General features: G+C 45.6%; 1 protein-coding gene and 1 long non-coding RNA gene across 6 annotated transcripts in view; one reads left to right on the top strand and one right to left on the bottom strand.

Moving 5' to 3' along the window:
- The window catches only part of Mppe1 (metallophosphoesterase 1), a 31,729-nt gene that overhangs the window by 337 nt on the left and 11,399 nt on the right, over nt 1-19,993 (top strand). Inside the window, exons 2-5 of one of the 5 annotated variants that reach the window (XM_052742366.1) lie at nt 7,696-8,071; nt 9,637-9,720; nt 14,078-14,450; nt 18,940-19,048. In XM_052742366.1, coding sequence (XP_052598326.1) covers nt 14,182-14,450; nt 18,940-19,048 — 378 coding nt within the window. In that variant the 5' untranslated portion in view covers nt 7,696-8,071; nt 9,637-9,720; nt 14,078-14,181. Of the gene's footprint in view, nt 1-7,695; nt 8,072-9,636; nt 9,721-14,077; nt 14,451-18,939; nt 19,049-19,993 lie in introns of those variants that run through there. The other 4 variants (XM_052742368.1, XM_052742369.1, XM_052742370.1 and 1 more) reach the window with 4 other exon arrangements.
- On the bottom strand, nt 136-7,752 carry LOC128112920 (uncharacterized). Its single transcript, XR_008219228.1, has 3 exons — nt 7,641-7,752; nt 5,893-5,941; nt 136-5,769 (listed from the first exon to the last, which is right to left on the bottom strand). It is a non-coding gene; the product is annotated as an uncharacterized LOC128112920 (long non-coding RNA).

Raw genomic sequence — 19,993 nt, 5'->3', positions numbered from 1 at the left:
ATGTATAGTGTGTGTGTGTGTTGCAGGGGATGAGACCTGAGGTCTGGAACATGCTAGGTTAATAATGCTCTACCATTGAGTGTAGCATGAATCTTACAAAGTTCTTATTAATAAAAACAAACCCGGAGCCAGGTATTGGGGTGAACACTGAAAGATCAGAGAAACAGAACAAGCCACATCCAACTTCATCTTGCCAATTTCTCAGCTGATCTTGTTTCCTCAGACTGGAAGCCTCTGAGTCCTCATCCAAATGGATCTCAGCTGAACCGCTGCTAAAAGCCTCAAAGCTTAAAAGGACTCTAGTTCCTGGTCCTCACGCCTTATATACCTTTCTGCTTCCTGCCATCACTTCCTGGGATTAAAGGCATGTGTCACCATGCCTGGCTGTTTCATTGTGGCTTTGAACTCAGAGATCCAGATGGATCTCTGCCTCCGGAATGCTAGGATTAAAGGCATGTCTACCACTGTCTAAACCTATGTTTAATATAGTGGCTGTTCTGTTCTCTGACCCCCAGATAAGTTTATTAGGGTGCATAATATATTGGGGGGGACACAATATCACCACATTTCCCCCTTTTTTGTCTAAAATTTAAAAAAGCTTATACCTAATACAAGAAAAACTGTATCCAACAAGGCTATACAACATATACAGTCAAGAATTACATTAACGATGTCTAGTCCATTAACAATCGAGCTGTTCTCTCAGCCCCTGGGAACCATTTAAACTATTCTACCTTTGCACAGTTTGGTAGACTTAAAACTTTTTAAAATTATTTTTACAGGGGCACCCAGACTGGCCTTGAGTTTACTATGTAGCTGAGGATGGCCTGGAATTTCTGACCCTCCTGCCTCCATCTTTCGGGATTACAGAAGTGTTGGATTGTAGACTTCCAGCAAACACAACTGGCTTTATGTGCTGCTGGGGGTTGAACCAAGGGTGGATGCTGGACAAGTACTCTACCAAGAGAGCTTTAGCTGAAGCATGGAGATAATTCTCTTTAAAAATTCCTGCACATTTTATTTACTTGTCTAATCTGTTTCTTTATATTTATATATGCTGGTAGAAAGCATATTTTTGTAAATGCTGGCAGTATTTTAAGAATTGATTATTATCATTATTATTATTTACAGCTATGTATTTACTTGAGTAATGGTTCTAAACCTTTCTGTGACCTTTTAATACAGTTCCTCATGTAGTGGTGATCCTCCAACCATAAAATTAATTTTGGTGCTACTTCATAAGTGTAATTTTGCTACTGTTATGAATTGTAATGTAAATATTTGTGTTTTCCAATGGTTTTAGGCCACCCTTGTGAAAGAATCATTCGACTCCTCCCAGAGGGGTCACAACCACTGACTAGAGTCGACTGTTCCTACATGTGACTTTGGGGATTATACCTTCTCACCGTCATATGCTTTTTTTAAAAATTAATTTTTAATTTTCATTATGTATATGGGTATCTTGCTTGCATGTATGTATATGGCCACAGAAACCAGAAGAAGTCACTAGATCCCCTGGAACTGGAGTCCCAGCTGCTTTTGAGGGTGTTGGGATTTGATCCTGGGTCATTTGCAAGAATAAGTGCTGTGGACCACTAGGCCACTTCTCCAGGCCCCTGTTAGCATTCTCGAAGGTATAGTATGAAGATTTTTGAAAGAAACTGGCCTAGACAAGCCATCTTTAACAGAGTATGCACTCTGTGTTTTAATGTTTACAACTTTGAAAATAAATGTTACTTTATTACTTAAGGTTTCTTTTACAAAAGTATCATGACATAAAATTCCCTTTCAAGTTAAATGTATCATACTCTATGCTAGGTGGGCCTACACTTTAGGTAAAAATGAAATATTTTGACAAAAGTATTTCTTCTGCACACCTTTAATCCCAGCACTCAAGAGGAGGAGGCAGGCAGATCTCTGTGAGTTTGAGGCCAGCCTGGTCTACAGAGCTTGTTCCAGGACAGCCAAGGCTACATCTACAAAGACACCCTGCCTTGAAAAACAACAACAACAAGAAGCATATTTCTTAGGTTATTACAAACAAAACAGAACACCTTAAACATATGTGAAGGTAGAAATACAGCAAATGCTTGTACCCATCTTCCTTTGCTGCTTCAAGCTCAGAATTACTGCGGTGGTTTGTGTTAGGATTCCGGCCACTCCTCCAGCTATATGATGGACAGTACATGCGCAGTTCAGTGGCCAAGCAAGGGGTTTTATGTCCTGTGTAATCTGTGCACATGTGTGGTGCAGCTCCGTAAGCCCACATGCGCATGTGCAGGGGAATCCTTAAAAAGCCGGTCACAGACTCCTCCCCTCTCTTCTGCTCTCTCCTCCTCCCCCATCTCTCCCTCCTCCTCTCCTGTCTTTCCAACAGGCCTTAGCCACGTACTCTCCTCTCCCTCCCCTCTCCCTTCTAATAAAACTCTGCTCTGACAACGGGTTTTGTCGTGCCTCATGACTTTTCCTCGCAGAGTAAAAGTGCCGCATTTAAAACCAACAGTTTGAATGAGAAATGTCCCCTCTAGGCCTCCGTTCCCAGTTGGCACACTGTTTAGGAAGTGAGGTCTTGCTGGAAGAAGTGGGTCACTAGGGGCGGGCTTGAGTGTATGTAGCCTCATTCTACTTCCTGTTCTCTGTCTGTCTCTTGCTTGTAGTTGAGGATATGATCTCTCAGTTTCTTCCTCCTTAGCCATTCCTGCCCACCGTATTGGACTCTCAGCCCCCTTGAATCATGACCAGAATAAACTCTTTCTTCCATAAGTTGCCTTGGTCCTGTTTTTGGTTTTTCATCACAGTAGCAGAAAGCCAACTAGCACAACTACCAATGCTATGACTTGAAACAATATAGCTTTTCTTTCTTTTTTTTTTTCAGTGTGGGGCTCAATTGAACCCAGGGCCCTGCCCGTGGTCCTAAATATCCTACCCCAAATAATACAAATTAATCTTCTTACAGTCAGTTAAATACAGTTCTGTAGGTTAGGAGTCCAATAAAAGTTTCACAGAACCAAAGCTGGTTGTGGGGCACGTAGGGGATTCTGTGAGTCTCCATTTCCTTGTGTTTTCCAGCTTTGAGGGACATTGCCTGTGCTCTCCCAGGCTTGCAGCTTGTATTGGTTACTTTTTTGTTGCTGTGATAGAAGACTCTGACTAAAAGGAACTTAGGGGAGAATTGGTGAGGGGGAGAGGGTGGGGAGAAAGGAGGGGCTTATGGGTCCCACCCATCATGGTGGGGAAGGAACAGCAGCAGGGTCATGAAGTCAGGAAGCTGAGTGATCACATTTTATCAGCATACAGGAAACACAGAGAGAAAACAGGAAATGGGGAAGGCTATACAACCTCCTGTAGTAGAATATTATTTTAAGGTGTGCTACTTTTGTTTGTGTTGCATTTGTTTAACTCTGTGAAGCTGTGTTACTGTGCCTGTCTAAAACACCTGATGGTCTAATAAAGAGATGAACGGCCAATAGCAAGGCAGGAGAAAGGATAGGCGGGGCTGGCAGGGAGACACACACACACACACACACACACACACACACATATGGAGAAAACTGGGAGAAGGGGAGCTAGGAACAAGAGAGGAAGAAGGACTCCAGAGGCCAGACACCCAGCTACACAGTAAGCCACAGAGTAAGAATTAGATTTACGGAAGTAAGAGAACAGGAAAAGCCCAGAGGCAAAATGTAGATGGGATAATTTGAGAAAAGTTGCCTAGAAACTAAGCCAAGCTAAGGCCAGGCATTCATAATTAAGAATAAGCCTCTGTGTGAGAATTTATTTGGGAACTGGGTGGTGCCCCCCCCCCCCAAAATGAGTAAAAAACAAACAACTACACCTCCAAACCCTTCCCCAGTGATATACTTCCTCCATCAAGGCTCCACCTCCTAAAAGTTCCGTGACCTTCAGAAACAGCAGCACCAGCTAGGAAACAAGTATTCAAATATATGAGCCCACTGGGGTACATCTCATTCAAACCCTACGGTTCTTACCCTGCCCTAATCTTCACTGGCCAAATTCGTACCTCACCCTAGACTTGCCTACATTTGATGACATGATGTAGGAAGACCTGAAGTCTCTCCTCTGGTGGTTGACAGAGACCAGTTGGGCCAGTTGCCAGAGTGACATCAGATCACCTCTGATGTTATCGTATTTCCATCGGTATGCTAAATGACATCCCCTCCAGTGTCATGAAGGTTGACAACTGTCATTACAGTGACTTGAGAAAACTACAGACGTGTGATGAGTCCCAGAAAAATATCTCAGCCCATCCTCAGAAAAGATAAGATACAAATGTTCATTCCCACTGTTAGCCTATCCCACCCCAGAGTTATTGCAACCCGCCCATTTGTGGGGCTTAGGAAGTTCACTTATCAGCCTGCTTCCCACTTCTGTTCTCCATAGACAGGCAGACGGCAGCATGGTGGGACTCTGAGGAGAGTTTGGGCAAGGTGTGTGTGTGTGTGTGTGTGTGTGTGTGTGTGTGTGTGTGTGTCCCAGTCCGTCCCTTCTTACAGTTTTTTTTTAAAATGATTTATTTATTTTATACGTGAGGGTGTAGGATCATCTAGAACTGGAGTTATAGACAGTTGTGAGCTGCCATGTGGGTGCTGGGAATTGAACCCCTGAGCCATCTCTCCAGCCCTTCTTACAGGTTTTAAAAGACAGAAGGAGATAGAAACATTTCCTATTTTGGTCTGCAGTTGCTAGTGGTAGGCAGTGAGTGGCAGTTGAAGAATATCAGGTGACAGATAAACATCTTTTGTGGTGGCCATTCATGGAGGTCTGCAGGGTGGGGAAATCGATAATAGAGAAACAAGTTCCTTTACTTCAGAGAACCAAATTTCTTCAGTTGTCATTCTTTCGTCAAATTGGAGGTGCTTTGCACGATGGCATGGTCATAGCTAACACAGATGCCCCTGAATTCCTGATTCTCCTGCCGCCACCTCCCAAGTGCTGGGATTACAGGTGTGCACAGCCACACACAGCCCACTTTTCTTATTCTGTTGTGTGTGGTGCATGTAGATGAGTGTGCAGGTGCATGTGCATTCAGAAGCCAGAGCAAGACGTCCAGCATCTTTATCACTCTCTTTGTTCTTTTGGGCAGTGTCTCTTCCTCAGGCAGGACCTTCTCATTTCAGCTTGCCAGAGAGCTATTGTGATCTGCCTATCCTCACCCCCACTGCTGGGGTTACAAGTACCAACAGTCATGCCTGGTTTTTTCTGCTGTGCCGGGGATTTGAACTTACTTCATGCTTGCACGCAAGCCCTGCTATCCACTGAGCATCTCCCTAGACCCTTTCCCTTACTCTTGGCCAAGAGTAAAGAGTGTCCTTTGCTACTTAGTTGGGGCTGGGTCTTGTTACTGGTTCCATAATTCCAAGGAGAAAAAGGACCCAGTCTTAGATTGAAACTTAGACACAGCTTTTTCTTCCATCTTCAGTAAATATGGTCAGTTCAAACCTCCCTTCCCTCCTTCCACTGGTGATGTTGTAGCCCCGCCCTCTGTCCCCCACCCCCACACACATAAGGCTGGAGATGGTTCTTGACTCATGATTAGCCCCAAAGGATGAGATTGTGTCCACTTAGCTAATACAAAACGATTTCCACATCCCCCTGCCTTCATCTTGACCATCTTACTGGTCTCTTTGCCATGAAGGGTAGCAAATCCATAGAATCTGGAATCCAGGCATCTTTTTGGGGTCTTGATTCTGCTACACAATTCCATGCAGTCTTCTTGCTTCAGTGTGTCTACTTCTCTAATTTTCTCCCCTAGAGACAAATTCCAAAATTTGCTGTGAAACCAGTCCTCAGAAATCCTGTCATTTGCACGTTAAGTACTCTGATAGGGACCTTAGGTAAACATGAACAAAAGCGTATGACAGCAGTACACACCTGTGATTCTACTGTTCCTGAGGCTGAGGATTGTCAGTTCAAAGCCAGCCTGGAAAAAGCAAGGCACTTTCTCAAAAACAAAAACAAAACAAAACTCATGATAAAAAAAAGCATTATCTCGCCTTTAATCCCAGCACTCGGGAGGCAGAGGCAGGCAGATCTCTGTGAGTTCGAGGCCAGCCTGGGCTACCAAGTGAGTCCCAGGAAAGGCGCAAAGCTACACAGTGAAACCCTGTCTCGAAAAGCCAAAAAAAAAAAAAAAAAAGCATTATCTAGCAAGATAATTAATAATTATTAATTAATATTTCTCCAATGTCATTTAACATCCAGCCTATATTTATATTTCCCAATGTGTTCACAAATGTCTTTAAAAAAAGAAAAAAAAAAGGTTGATTGGGGACCTGGGGGTTGCTCTGTGGATAAAGGCACTTGTAGCCAAATCTGATGCCCTAAGTTTGATCCCTGGTCACTATATGGTGGAAGAAGAGACCCACTGGTAAGGTGTCCTCTGATCCCTTTTGCACCAACGGTGAGCACGGGTGTGCCCAGGTGCACTGGGGTGGGGAAATAAATCTAATAAAGTTCTTTGTATCAAATCAAATCATCAAATTAAGGCCCACAAACTGCATTTTGCTAACTTGTATCTCAAGTCTCCTTGGACAACGCTCCCTCTGACCCTGCCCCCGCCTACCCTGCTATTTAACATTTTTTATTTAAATTAAGGAAAAACCTTTTTGAGACAGGGGTGCTATATGACTCAGGCTGGTGCTGGACCGGGGATCTCCTCCCTTAGCCTCCCTGAGAGCTGGGACTCTTAGAGTGTTCCACCAGGCCCAGTGCCACCACAGCTACTTTTGAGTAAAGATTGTTTATAGTCTTCCGGAGCTGGGCTTTCTGGCTCTGGCTGATGGCTTCCTGGTGTGTTATCTACCCAGCATGCTCTTTTGGCTCCGTTATTTCTTAAACTCTTTGTTGACTGATTTAGTCCCCCTACCCCACCCCCGACCTCCATGGCATTACTTCAGTATGGAAATGCCTTACTTTGGCGATGTTAAGAGTTGCTCATCTGGGCCCGGTGGCGGTGGTGCACTTGGGAGGCAGAGCCAGGCAGATCTCTATGAGTTCGAGGCCAGCCTGCTCTACAGTGCAAGACGCAGGACAGACACCAAAACTACATGGAGAAACACTGTCTCAAAAAACCAAAAGAAGGGCTGGAGAGATGGCTCAGAGGTTAAGAGCACTGACTATTCTTCCAGAGGTCCTGAGTTCAATTCCCAGCAACCACATGGTGGCTCACAACCATCTGTAATGAAATCTGGTGCCCTCTGTGGCCTGCAGGCATACATGCAGGCAGAACACTGCATACATAAGTAAATAAATAAATCAAAAAAAAATTAAAAAAAAAAAACCAAAAGAAAAAAAAAAGTTGCTCATCTGGGTAGAGTTGAAAAGACTATAGTCTTTTTTAGTAGATAGCGACCATTCAGTGCATGCTTAAGGCACCCCAGACGTTGTTCTGGTTTGTCACTCTGTGACTTGTTCTACAAACCACACTCAGATTTGCAGAACTGGACCGGCATTCGCTGGCTCGAAGCCATCACACAGTTTCGCAAGCATAGGTTAAGTGACCCTGGTGCTGTTTTACAGGCTTATCCTAAGAATTATTTAAAATAGTAGATGTGCAGGTACCCAAAGTTGAACAAGCTACTATTCTTGTCGCTGAAAAGAAATGGGACCCCACAACAAACCTTTGGCCGGCTCATATACACACGAGTATTTTACACTTGAATATTTTTCCAAAAGGCCCTTGCGGGGCTTAGGAGATGACAGAAGACCGAAGACACAATCGCTCCAGGCGGGCGGCCGGAAGGACTCTGGCGGCTTCCTGCGTTGATTCCCGAGACGGTGCCACCGACTGGGACTTTGACCGCAGGGCGTGGGGTGGCCGGCTCCACCGCAGCCACTGTGCAGCGCGCAGGCCTCGAGGTCTCCGGGAGAGCGGCTCGGTCCCCAACGGGTCCATCCTCCATTCGTGCATCACCACCCACGGCTGGCGTCTTCTTCCTGCCGCCGCCCTGTGCAGCGACTTCCCGGAGGCGCCGCGATCCCCCGGCTGGAGGAAGGGCGCAGGCGGGCCCGGGAGGATGGCACCGGAGAGCTGAGGCCGCCACAGCTCCGCGTACGTTTCCATCTTTATCTCCCTCCGCTCTTCCGAGGCCTCCCGCAGCTGGCGTTCCACAATCTGGGCGCGGGCGTTGGAGGGCTCTGGGTTTCCGAGATGATTGACATCTGGACTCCACTGTCCAGCGCTGGGGCTGCAGCGCCAGCCGGGGTCCCCCAGGGCTGCGACCGAGGTCCCAGGGAGGGCCATAGGATCCAGGGTCTTCCCCGTGGCTTTGCTTCCACGACTTTGCGCCCTGCAGAACGTAGGGGTAAAGTAAGCTGAAAGAGTAGGTCCTGCGGCCGGGCCACATTTATACTTCAAGGTCAACTGCCGTTTCTTATTAAATGTTTGAAATTCATGGTCCTTGTACTACAGCAAGTTAAATCTGAAGAAAAAAACCCCAGCTTTCTGGAAACATTGTTTATTCACCGAGAGAGCTGTCTTCTTGTATGGCTATCTTAGCTACTCCTCAGATTGAAAAACAAAACAAAACAAAACAACAACAACAAAAAAAACATTTTAAAAGATCACTTAAGATGCAAATACTCACAAGTAAATAGCGATTGATGAGATTGTGTTAATAATATAGTTAAGATTATAAGCAGGCAGGAGAGGTACATTTAAGTATTACTTTTCGTGCTGTTTTGGAGGAGGTTTTAAATATTTAATGATAGCTTTGAAATTAAGAAACAGTCAGGGAAGAAAAAAAAATCTTTTGCTTTCAGTTGTAGATTGTGGCAATTCGTGCGTGTTGGCTAGCATAGAACAATACTTCTATTTGTTTTATATAAGCATTTTTATACCATAATTAAAAACAAAAACAAAACCAAAAAAAACTTGCCGGGCGTTGGTGGTGCACACCTTTAATCCCAGCACTCGGGAGGCAGAGCCAGGTGAATCTCTGTGAGTTCGAGGCCAACCTGGTCTATAGAGCAAGATCCAGGACAGGCTCTAAAGCTACACAGAGAAACCCTGTCTCGAAACAAACAAACAAACAAACAAACAAACAACAAAAAACTTGTGTAGTGGGTGTTTTTTTTGTCAACCTGGCACAAACCTAGATATATTTGGGAGGAGGAAATCTCAAAGGAGGAATTGCCCCCATCAGATTGGTCTGCAGGCAAGTTTGTGGGGCGTTTTCTTGGCTAATGATTGATGTGAGAGGGCCCAGCCCACTGAGGCACCCCTGGGCAGAAAGTGAACAAGCCAGGGTGAGAAAGTCAGCATTCCTCCATGGTCTCTGCTTCGGTTGCCTGGAGTTCTTGCCTTGTTTTCCCTCAATGGACAATAACCCGGGGAATGTAAACCAAATAAGCCTGTTCCTCCCGAAGTTGCTTATGGTTATGGTGTTTATATAGAAAGCAAACTAAGACAAGTTGATTGTGGTGTGGGGAATCGAAAGTATTCTCCACTGAGCCATATTCCTAGCCCTAGAAAAAAACAGGTCTCGAAATCCATAATGCCAGTCATTAATAAAAATATTTCAGCTTTCTTTTTATTTTCACAGTCAGGTAACTTGTTGATAGTTCACTAAATAAAATCTAGTTCAGCATCAAAACACATTTTCTGTTTTATTTCAGATGACTGTAGTCTGATTTTGGAATGCAGATGCCAACTTGGCGCCTTGGTACCCAACTTAGCCTAGGAGCAGCATTCTGTAGAAGGTGAGGGGACTTACTGGCTCTCCGGGCAAACAGGGCAAGCTGGGCTCATGAAGACCATCTCTCTTTCTCTGTCTCTCTCTCTCTCTGTCTCTGTCTCTCTCTCTCTAGCCCCCCCTCTCCCTCGTGGTTTAAATCCAAATCCTCAGATCTTTTTAGTTAGAATGATGACTTCCCACAGGCTTGGATCACCTGAGTGGAGTAACCAAGATGTTACTTCAGTTTTCTGCTTGTTTCTCTCTGAAGACTTCCCCCAAAGAACCTCAAGGGAGGAATGCCATTACTCCCTCCTAAGGCTGAGTGAGCCTGGGTTTTCCTCTGCAGAGTTCCATATGGGATGGATGAAAAGTCATTCTATGTACCTATTTAACAACCTTTAAACCTTTTTGTCAAAGCCAAGCAGGAGTAACTGCTAACTCTCCACTTGTTGCTGTGATTGTAGTTTTGTTTTTAAGTCCTTAGTATCAGGTAATTTTGCAAGGAAGGGAGGGAGGATATATACTCTACACACACACACACACACACACACCCTGCACATCCTCTACGCTTAGGATTGAATCCCTGCTTGGCTTCACTATATAGTGTAGGCTGGCCTTGGAATAATCCTTCTGCCTCAGCCTCCGCAGTGCTAGAATTACAGCGCCATGTCAGCAGCCCTAGCTCCGCCCCCCTTCAAATGATCACATTGTATTGGAGAGCTGATTGACATGGTACTGAGGTTTTTCTCTGGAGACTATGGAGCAGCACTAACATGCTTGCTTGCTCTCTTTCTCTGTCTTTCTTCCCTTGCTTCTAAGCCTCCTCTCATCGGATGGGTCTGCGGAGTCAGATGTCTTTGTTTTTGTTTTTCCTCTGTTGAAAGAAGGTCGACATTTGAAGGCAGGGATAGGAGTTTTCTCCTTTGCTGTGTTGTGTATCCCTCCGCATTGATGGCTTCCATGTTAGTTCTTGGAGTAGAGGGGGCGGGACCTGCTGAGTGGGCTCACACGATTGGCTGAGCCGTGTCTGAGCCTTTGCCCTGATTTTGGTGCCGGGAAGCTAGAGGTCTGCACCTTTGTGCCTGACACCTGCCCTCCAGCGCTCCAGCCTTCTTCCTCCTTGCTTGGTCACACCCTTAGCTCCTGAGTCACAACTGCTCAAACAGGGTTCTCTGGTGAGAGGAAGTGTGTGTAGGAGAGCAGAGATCTAGTTACCATTCTGGAATTTCATCATCTTGGGAAACACAGGAAAGCTTTTGATGAGTGTCAGCCAGGTGGGACTCCACAGCAAGGCCACACAGGTGCTGTTACATCAGTATCCTTGGTCTTGAGTCTGAAACAGGCCAGAGGGATGTCCAGATGGAGACTGCTACTTTCTCTGTGTTGGCATCGACTCAGTACTGGCTTTACAGGGAGGAGGTGGGAGCAGGGTGGTTGCTCATCCTGTTGCCTAGGCCAGCCCTGGCTTACGTTGTTAAAGTTCCTAGGGGGAAAAAAAGCCATCCCTACATTAAACATTCTATAAGTCTGATTAAAAATTGTGGAGAGTTGGAATGTTGCAGACCTAGAGCCAAATTATCTTAGTTCCCTAAATAGACATTTACCTAACTCCATGTTTGACCTAATATCCTGGTGTCTTTTAGGTAAATCCCTTTGGAGTATATGGTGGTCTGAATGAGAATGCCTGGCCCCCACATTTGAATGCTTGGTCCCTGGTTAGTGGAACTGTTTGGGAAGGTTCAGAGATGATGGCCTTGTTAGAGTAGATGTGGCCTTATTGGAGGAGGTGAGTCACAGGGGTTAGGATTTGAGGTTTCAAAAGCCCAGGCCAGGTCCAGTCTCTGCCTGCTGCCTGCTGACCAGGATGTAAAACTCTCAGCTACTGCTCCGCTGCTGACCAGTATGCAAAACTCTCAGCTACTGCTCCGCTGCTGACCAGTATGCAAAACTCTCAGCTACTGCTCTAGTGCCATGCCTGTCTATTTCCTCCATGATGATCATGGATTAATCCTCTAAAACTATAAGCAAGTCTCCAATTAAATGCTTTCTATTTCTTTTACAAGAGTAGCCTTGGTCATGGAGTCTCTTCACATCAAAAGAACAGTAACTAAGACAGAGTATAAGAACAGACAACCTGGTTTCCGCTAACCCCAAATCTGAGAATGTCATCAGATAACATCTGCACCTGATGTTGCAGCTGGAGTTTCCTGTCTTTTTAGTAACCCACCTACCCCCTGATGCTTCCACCAATGTATTTAAAAGTGTCTTGACTTATAATTTCTTTGTTGTGTTTCTATGAAACCTTTGTGAAACTGTTACCATATTGGAGTGTGCTATGTGGAGCTCCTGGGCTGGGCTCACACATATTTGGCTCTAGAATAACCTATCTCTTATTCCTTTTGATGTGACAGCTGTGTTTTTTGCACCATCCATGTCCTGGCCTAGTTTATATTATTATTCATGCTATTGTTTGACACTTAAAGGTGTCCCTAGTTGAGAGGTAGAGTCTATGGAGATTCTGGTCCCTTGGCACTTGTGGTTTGGTGAGAAACTGAGTAGTGGAGGGTTATCAGTAAACAAGTTAAGGAGCAGGCGGCCACTGTGGCCTGCGACCTGGTGATAACGATGCTGTGGGTTTTCTTTTTCTTTTTTTCCCTCTCTCTCTCTTTCTTTCTTTTTCTTTTTCTTTTCTTTTCTTTTTTTTTTTGGTGGTTTTTCAAGACTGAGTTTCTCTATGTAGTCCTGGCTGTCCTGGAACTTGCTCTGTAGACCAGGCTGACCTCAAATTCACAGAGATCCACCTGCCTGTCTCCTGAGAACTGGGATCAAAGGCCTGTGCCACCACCACCTGGTGTACTGTGGATTTTCTGAGAAGGTTCCAGGAGGAGAAGTTGATTCCACTTTGCAGACAAGGCTGCCTTAGATATTCTTTGGGGAAAGGATGTACTTAATATTTATCATGCCTGCTATAACCTCTTCAATCAAGTGCTTAATATAAAGTATGAAGACAGAGGAATGAGGTGCCTGGGTGTGGCTCTGTGGTTGGGTGCATGGTGAATGGAGCAGGTGGGAGATTTTGAGTTCAATTCTCACCACCAAAACCCAAACAAAACCTAACAGAAGTAAGAAAGTCCCCAGGGTCACCCATTTTATTGTCTGTTTTTATCCCCCATCCCTCTTTTTTTTTTTTTTAACAGTCACAAAGGATTACAGCAGAAGCTTCTCATTTCCCCATTTTTCAATTCTGCAACCGTTTGTTAACTTTGGACAATGGTTCCAAGTATGTGTTCGCTCGCTTATTTTCTTTTTCTTTTTTGTATTTAGACAGGATTTCACTTTGTAGCCCCAGCTGGCCTGGAACATACTATGTAGACCAGGTTGGCCTCAAACTCACAGAAATCCACCTGCTTCTGCCTTCTGAACGTTTGGATTAAAGGTGTGCACCACCACACCTGGCCTCTCTTTATTTTTCTTTGGTGTTGTATTTATTTATTTATTCATTCATTCATTCATTTATTTATTTATTTATTTATTTATTTATTTATTTATGTATGTATGTATGTATGTATGTATGTTTTTCAAGACAGGGTTTTCTCTGTGTGGTTTTGGTTCCTGTCCTAGATCTCACTCTGTAGACCAGGCTGGCCTTGAACTCACAGAGATCTGCCTGGCTCTGCCTCCTGAGTGCTGGGATTAAAAGTGTGTGCCACCACTGCCTTGCTGGGTAAGGTTTTCAAAGTCTTTCATCCTCTGCATTATGGCTCTGGCTCAGTGCACTGTGAAATGAGCCAGGCACTTTGATTTCTGTGCTGTGGGTGTGAGTAGTCCTAAAGCCTGGAGTTAACAGAGACAATTGTTGATTCTTCTCTAGCACTGAGTGTATTCATGATTCCGTGCCTACAAACCAATACAGTCCTGGGTTCATGTCTAAAAGCCAACCGCACAGACATGTTGTTGCTACCTTTCTCGGTTAGTTCAGTTGGGATCTCTGGTCACTGTTGTCCATGGACTCACTTCTTATGGTGGCTTCTCTGATGCCCAGGCTCTCTGTGGCCTGCAGGCCATTGTCCTTCTCACCCAGTCATCTTGAGCACATGCTGAGGAATTCTGAAGTATCTAGAATGAAGCTTGAATCATATCTTAGGGCATCTTTTCACCAACTTGGATGTCTCAAAAACCTGCTTCCTATTCAGGATGCAAGGTTACCCAAGATTCAGGATGAGCACAGAAACATTCTAAATGTCCTTCAGAAAATCCCTGGCACATTGGGGCCATGTGAAAGAAGGACATCTGGACTTTGAAGACTAATTTGTAGGGCAAACCATCTTTGTGGAAACATGCCAATCAAGTCTCCGGGATTTTTCTTTCCTTCTTCCCCGTAGGTATAACGAAGGGCTGGACCCGTCTCCACCACCCTCTTCAGGCTTCTACTGTGGGTTCTTGATGAACTTGGTCATCTTCTGCCGGCAACTCCTGGGCAGGAGACATGGCTCTGGTCATCAGATGGGGACGGGGAAGACAGAACTTCCACCCGCTGAGCAGAGCATTGCTGCTGAAACTCACAGTCATTATCATCTCTGTGCTTCTGTTTTGTGAATACATCATCTATTACATAGTCATCTTTCGGTGCCGATGGCCTGAGGTGAAGACACTCGCTCATGGTGATAGGCAGGAGCCTGTGCTGAAGGCCATGTTTCTGGCTGACACTCACTTGCTTGGGGAGATACGAGGCCACTGGCTGGACAAATTACGGAGGTAAGAGGTGAAGGGGGAAATCCTGGAATTCTGTAGGCAGAAAGACATGGCCCTGACCCCACAGGTCAGCCAGGAAGCTTCTGGTGATAGCTGCATTTCCTTCTAAGGTCACATGGGGGATTTTGAATTTTCTTCTACTAATTATTAAGCACATATTATACGCAGAGCCCTGTAATTAGGGCGTGGTCTGGGCTGCTGACTAGTTCTGGGAGTTTGGCGAGTCTCTAAGTCCTGCCTCCTTGTCAGTCACTGGGTTACAGTACCGGACCTCACAGCTGTGTGGAGAAGGCACCCACACACGCTCCAGGATGTGGGAGTGGACCCTGGGCAGGAGGGTGCAGATCTGCATCGGGTTCCCTTTCATCTTGGTGGTGTGTGAGTCTGAGCACATTGGGTTTTTGGCTCCTCTGGGTAGCCATAGGCACGAGGCAGGTATGTGCCTGTCTCCCCGAGGATGGGTGAGGTCTTGCCTCTTCAACTCTGACCTGCTCCAGCTTCATCCCTTTTTTTTTTTTTCCACCAGTAAGCTTTCTTGTTCTCTATTTTGAAGGGAGGTAAAATACACAATATATACTATCATCTATCTGTTTTTTTTTTTTTTTGTTGTTTTTTGAGGCAGGGTTTCTCTGTGTAGTTTTGGTGCCTGTCCTGGATCTCGCTCTGTAGACCAGGCTGGCCTTGAACTCACAGAGATCCGCTTGGCTCTGCCTCCTGAGTGCTGGGATTAAAGGTATGAGCCACCGCCACTGGCCACAGTGGCTTTTTGACTTTGAGACTGCTGTGCAGTCATCCCTGCTATCCACCTCCAGATGTTTTCCTTTTGAACTGCAGCTGTACCCACGAAGCACCAACTCCTCACTTTCCTCTCTTTCCTTGTCTCTGGAAGCCGCCATTGTGCTTCCTGTCCCTGTGAACCTGGCTACAGCAGACATCACATACAAGAGGAGCCATGCGGCATTTCATTCTATGACTAGCTTACTTCACTTAGCGGAATGTCCTTCAGGGTGTACCCATGTTGTAGCACACACCAGGATTTCATTCCTTTAAAAAACAAACCATATTCCCTTGTTTGGACCTCATATTTTTGTTTGCTATTTGAGACAGAGAGAATTACTCCGTAGCCCAGGCTGGCCTTAAACTCACTATGAAGCCCAGGTTGGCCTTGTATTTGGGGCATATCAGTCTTTTAAGGGTTGGGATTACAGGTTCAGCTCGGACCACATTTTGAAAAGTCGTTCAGCCGGGTGGTGGTGGCGCATGCCTTTAATCCCAGCACTCGGGAGGCAGAGGCAGGTGGATCATTGTGAGTTTGAGGCCAAGAAAGGCGCAAAGCTACATAGAGAAACCCTGTCTCGAAAAACCAAAGGAAAAAAAAAACAGAAAAAAAAAAAGAAAAGAAAGAAAGAAAAGTCGTTCAATGGGCAGACAATGGAGCTGGCTGCTGTGACAGGGGTATTGATGGGGCTCTAGCCAGCAGGCCACTGGTGACCCTGTTGCTGTTCCTTGTCTTAGCTTTTTCCCACTGAGATGAATACCCGACATACGTTAAAAGGAGAACATGTTTGATTTGGTTAACGGCTGCAGGCGCTCAGTTCAGCAGTACTTTTCTCTCGTGTTCCTGGCCATGAAGTGAGGCAGAGTGTCGTGGTGGAGATAGAGAGCAGAACTGCTCGGCTCACTGTGGACAGGAAGCAGAAAGAGGGACAGGAAGGGGCCAAGGACAAGGCCCTCACTGACCTGTTCCTTCCAGCTAGGTCACGCCTCCCAATAATGCCCTCCTACTGTGAATCCACTCTGGACTCGGCGCATCGGTGATGTTAAAACCCTTAGAGTCCACCCACTTCCAAAGCCCGTAAATGGGCAACCAAGCCCGGCACATGGGTGCCCTCAGGGGGACATTGCAGATCCAACTGTAACTCTCCTCACCAAAGCTTAGTTGTATTCTAAAGTGGGAGCATTCTTTCAAGAGGCGGTATCCTCAGAATGCTGTAGGTGTGGGTGACCTGGGGTTGGCAGAGTGGGCAGGATGTGTGACGATCCCAGCCTGGGTGAAAAGGGAGGAGGGAAGAAGAAGGGTGAGGGGGTGCCAGGTCTTCCTATGGAGAGCTCTGGCCAATGGAGGCATGAGCTAGAGAAGGCAGAGGGAGGCTACAGTGCCCAGCCTTTGGGGCTTACAAAGGTCAGTCCCTCTGGGCAGCTTCCTGTTCCGAGTCCCTCTGCAGTTGGGCTGATGTTCTTCTACAGAGCTGCCTCTGGCTCTGGAATGACAAACCTTTGAGGAGTGATGTATACTCAATATTTGGGGTCTAAAAAAATTCTATTCCGATTAAAAAAACAAAACAAACCTTTTGTTTCCGTATGGTAGGACATAACGTTTCTCTTTAGGAGGGCAAGCACCCTGGGGCAAGCCATGAGGATGAGGGAAGGTGGGGGATCCTTACTTAGGAGGTCCTTACAGGAGCTGGAGTTGGTGAGGGAAAGGGAGGGTCTGACTGAGGAGCCTGGCGCTTCCTGAGGGCCTGCACTGTGCGGTTACTGTCCAACACCATCTAAGTTAATCCTGTCATGGACACTGGAAAGTGGGTCTTTCCTTTTTTTTTTTTTAAGATTTTATTTATTTATTTAATGTATATGAGCGCTCTATCTGCATGTGCTCCTTTCTTCCAGAAGAGGGCATCAGATCCTGCTGTAGATGGTTGGGAGCCACCATGTGGGTGCTGGGAATCAAACCCAGGTCCTCTGGAAGAACAGCCAGTGCTCTTAACCACTGAGCCATCTCTCCAGCCCCAAGGGTTCTTTCCATTTTAAATAAAGAAATTGGGCTGGAGAGATGGCTCAGAGGTTAAGAGCACTGACTGTTCTTCCAGAGGTCCTGGGTTCAATTCCCAGCAACCACATGGTGGCTCACAACCACCTAATGAGATCTGGTACCCTTTACTGGTGTTTAGGCAAAATATGCAGATAGAATAATATATATATATAATTCTATATATAATATATAATAAATATAATATATATTATATTTTACTTATATATTACATATTTATTATATTATACATTATATATTATTATAATATATAATAAATAAATCTTTAAAAAAATTAATTTTTTTTGAGACAGTCTTTCTATGTGGTCCATGTTAGCCTTGAACCCATGATCTTCTTGCCTCTTCCTCCCAGTGCCAGGATGACAAGAGCACACTACCATGCTGGCAATGTTTTTTTTTTTACATTACTAAGGAAGAAACTGGGAATTAGAGTGGGAATATTCTCTCTCTCTCTCTCTCTCTCTCTCTCTCTAATTTTTCAAGACAGGGTTTCTCTGTGCAACAGTCCTAGCTGTCCTAAAACTCGATTTGTAGCCCAGGCTGGCCTTGAACTCACAGAGATCCCCCTGCCTCTGCCTCCCGAGTGCTGGGAGTAAAGGCGTGTACCACCACTGCCCAGGCGAGGTGTTTAATTTTATTGGGCATGTTAATTAGGTGAGCTTTTCATTGCTGGACTTCAATACTTTGATAGCTGGACCTTGGTAGTCAGCCCCAGGAGGAAGCAGTGGCCAGATAAAAGAATGACCTTGGTGGTGAGCTTTAGGGCCATGTTTGCTATGCTTGCTATACCCAGGTTGGCCAGAGAACTGGAGTTAAGAGTTGTGAGCTGCCATGTGAGTGCTGGGAATCGAACCCAGGTCTCCTGGAACAGCAGTCAGTGCTCTTAATCGCTGAGCCATCTCTCCAGCCCCAGGAGTCAGGCTTTTAAGCCATTGCCTGTCGATCGCACACCCTAGATGCCTTTCTTGGTGGCGGTGAACTCACCTTGAGGGTGATCACCGATGTCTGGAATGCACTGGATTTACTGTTGCTGTTCTTTGTTTCCCTGGAACTCTGAGGTTGAGGTCTGTTTTGAGAAGGGAAGCCTGAGTTGAGCTTGAAGCTCTGTAGAGCCCGCTTGCCTAACACCACAAAAACAGAAACAAAAACCAGAAAGAGTCTTAGGCTTCAAGTATGGTGTAAACCTCCCGGGCCTCTCTGCAAGCTGCGTTAAATCCTTTCAAATCCCGGGAGTTCTCTTGGTGGACTGGTGGCTTCGGGGCATTTGAGGGGGTGGGGGAAGGGCAGCCTAAAATTCTCTAAATTTGATCAGATGCAAATCAATTGGTTGTTCCAAAGCTGAGGGTTGGAAATCAAGATTAGAGTCACGGGAGACAGAGAACGGGATCATTTAATTCTCTTTATTTGCTTTTGTGATTTATTTAATTAATTAACTTACTTATTTGTAGCAGGCTCTCTCACTACGTAGCCATGGCTATTCTGGAACTTGCTATGTAGACTAGGCTGACCCTAAACTCACAGAGATCTGCTTTTCTGTCTCCCGAGTGCTGGGATTAAAGATAGGCACTGCCACACCAGGCTAATTCACCTTCTAAATGACTGAGAAGGCCCAGGTAGCTTCCCTCACCCAAGACATGGACTGATGCTTTAATTTTTCTCAAGGGAGTGGCAAATGGAGAGAGCCTTTCAGACAGCTCTGTGGTTGCTGCAACCAGAAGTCGTCTTCATTTTGGGAGACATCTTTGATGAAGGGAAGTGGAGCACCACCCAGGTAGGATCTGGGTTCTAATTCTGCCTCAAGGATTCACTTTGGCAGCCCAGACAGTCTATGAGGTTCTAATGGCTGGGGCTGGGAGCTTTTCTTCATTCTGATGATGGGAATGCATGGTCCTGTGGCCAGGGATGTTGCTCACCAGTGGAGTGGGTGCTTAGCATGTGTGGGGCCCTTAGTTTGGTCCCTAGTCCCCAAATATAGTCTATCTTGAAGATGCTCAGGGTTTTTGCTCAATGCTGGTCTTGCATTAGGTCATCTAATTTTTTCTTATCTATGTAGGAAATGTGTGGTTAGGTTGCCATCATTTATATAGTTGGAACGTAGTCTTATTACCTTCTGGAGAAAAGTACAAATAGGCAAGATGATGCTACTTCCCCTTTCCTGGAATTACAGGATACACGCTGAGATGCACATTTACCTTCATACTGGGAGCCACTGGGACCTGGTGTGAGGTTCCCGGCACCCAGGGCCTGAGACCACTGCCAGAGTGCTCTCCTTATTATGTTCTCAAAACAAATGAGAAAGAGTGTTCTCACTGTTGATTAAAAAATGTTCAGCCACTAATATTTTTTGAGGAGGGATCTTTTTTTGATTCTCTGTGACTTTCACATCATGCATCCCAATCCCATTCATCTCCTCCTCCCTTCATATCCACCCTCTGTAACCTCCCCTCCCCCCCAATAAAATAAAATTGAAAACAAAAACCCCAAAGCAAAAACAACTAAACTAACATACAAGAAAAAAAAAGTCTCATTGTGGGAGCTGTAGTGTGACACAGTGAGTCACACAGTGTACCCTTTTAGCCCATACCTTTTTACTTGCAAGTGTTCATTGCAATGAGTCTTTGGTCTGGTTCGAGGCCTCTGGCTTCTGCTGGGCCATCACTGGGACTCCTCTTGGATATCCTGTTGTCCTGTGTCATGGAGATCCTGCCACTTTGGA

The sequence above is a fragment of the Peromyscus californicus genome, unplaced genomic scaffold, assembly GCF_007827085.1.
Source record: "Peromyscus californicus insignis strain IS unplaced genomic scaffold, ASM782708v3 Scaffold_17__1_contigs__length_78620276, whole genome shotgun sequence".
Taxonomy (NCBI): domain Eukaryota; kingdom Metazoa; phylum Chordata; class Mammalia; order Rodentia; family Cricetidae; genus Peromyscus; species Peromyscus californicus.
This window is presented reverse-complemented; position numbering and strand designations above follow the sequence as displayed.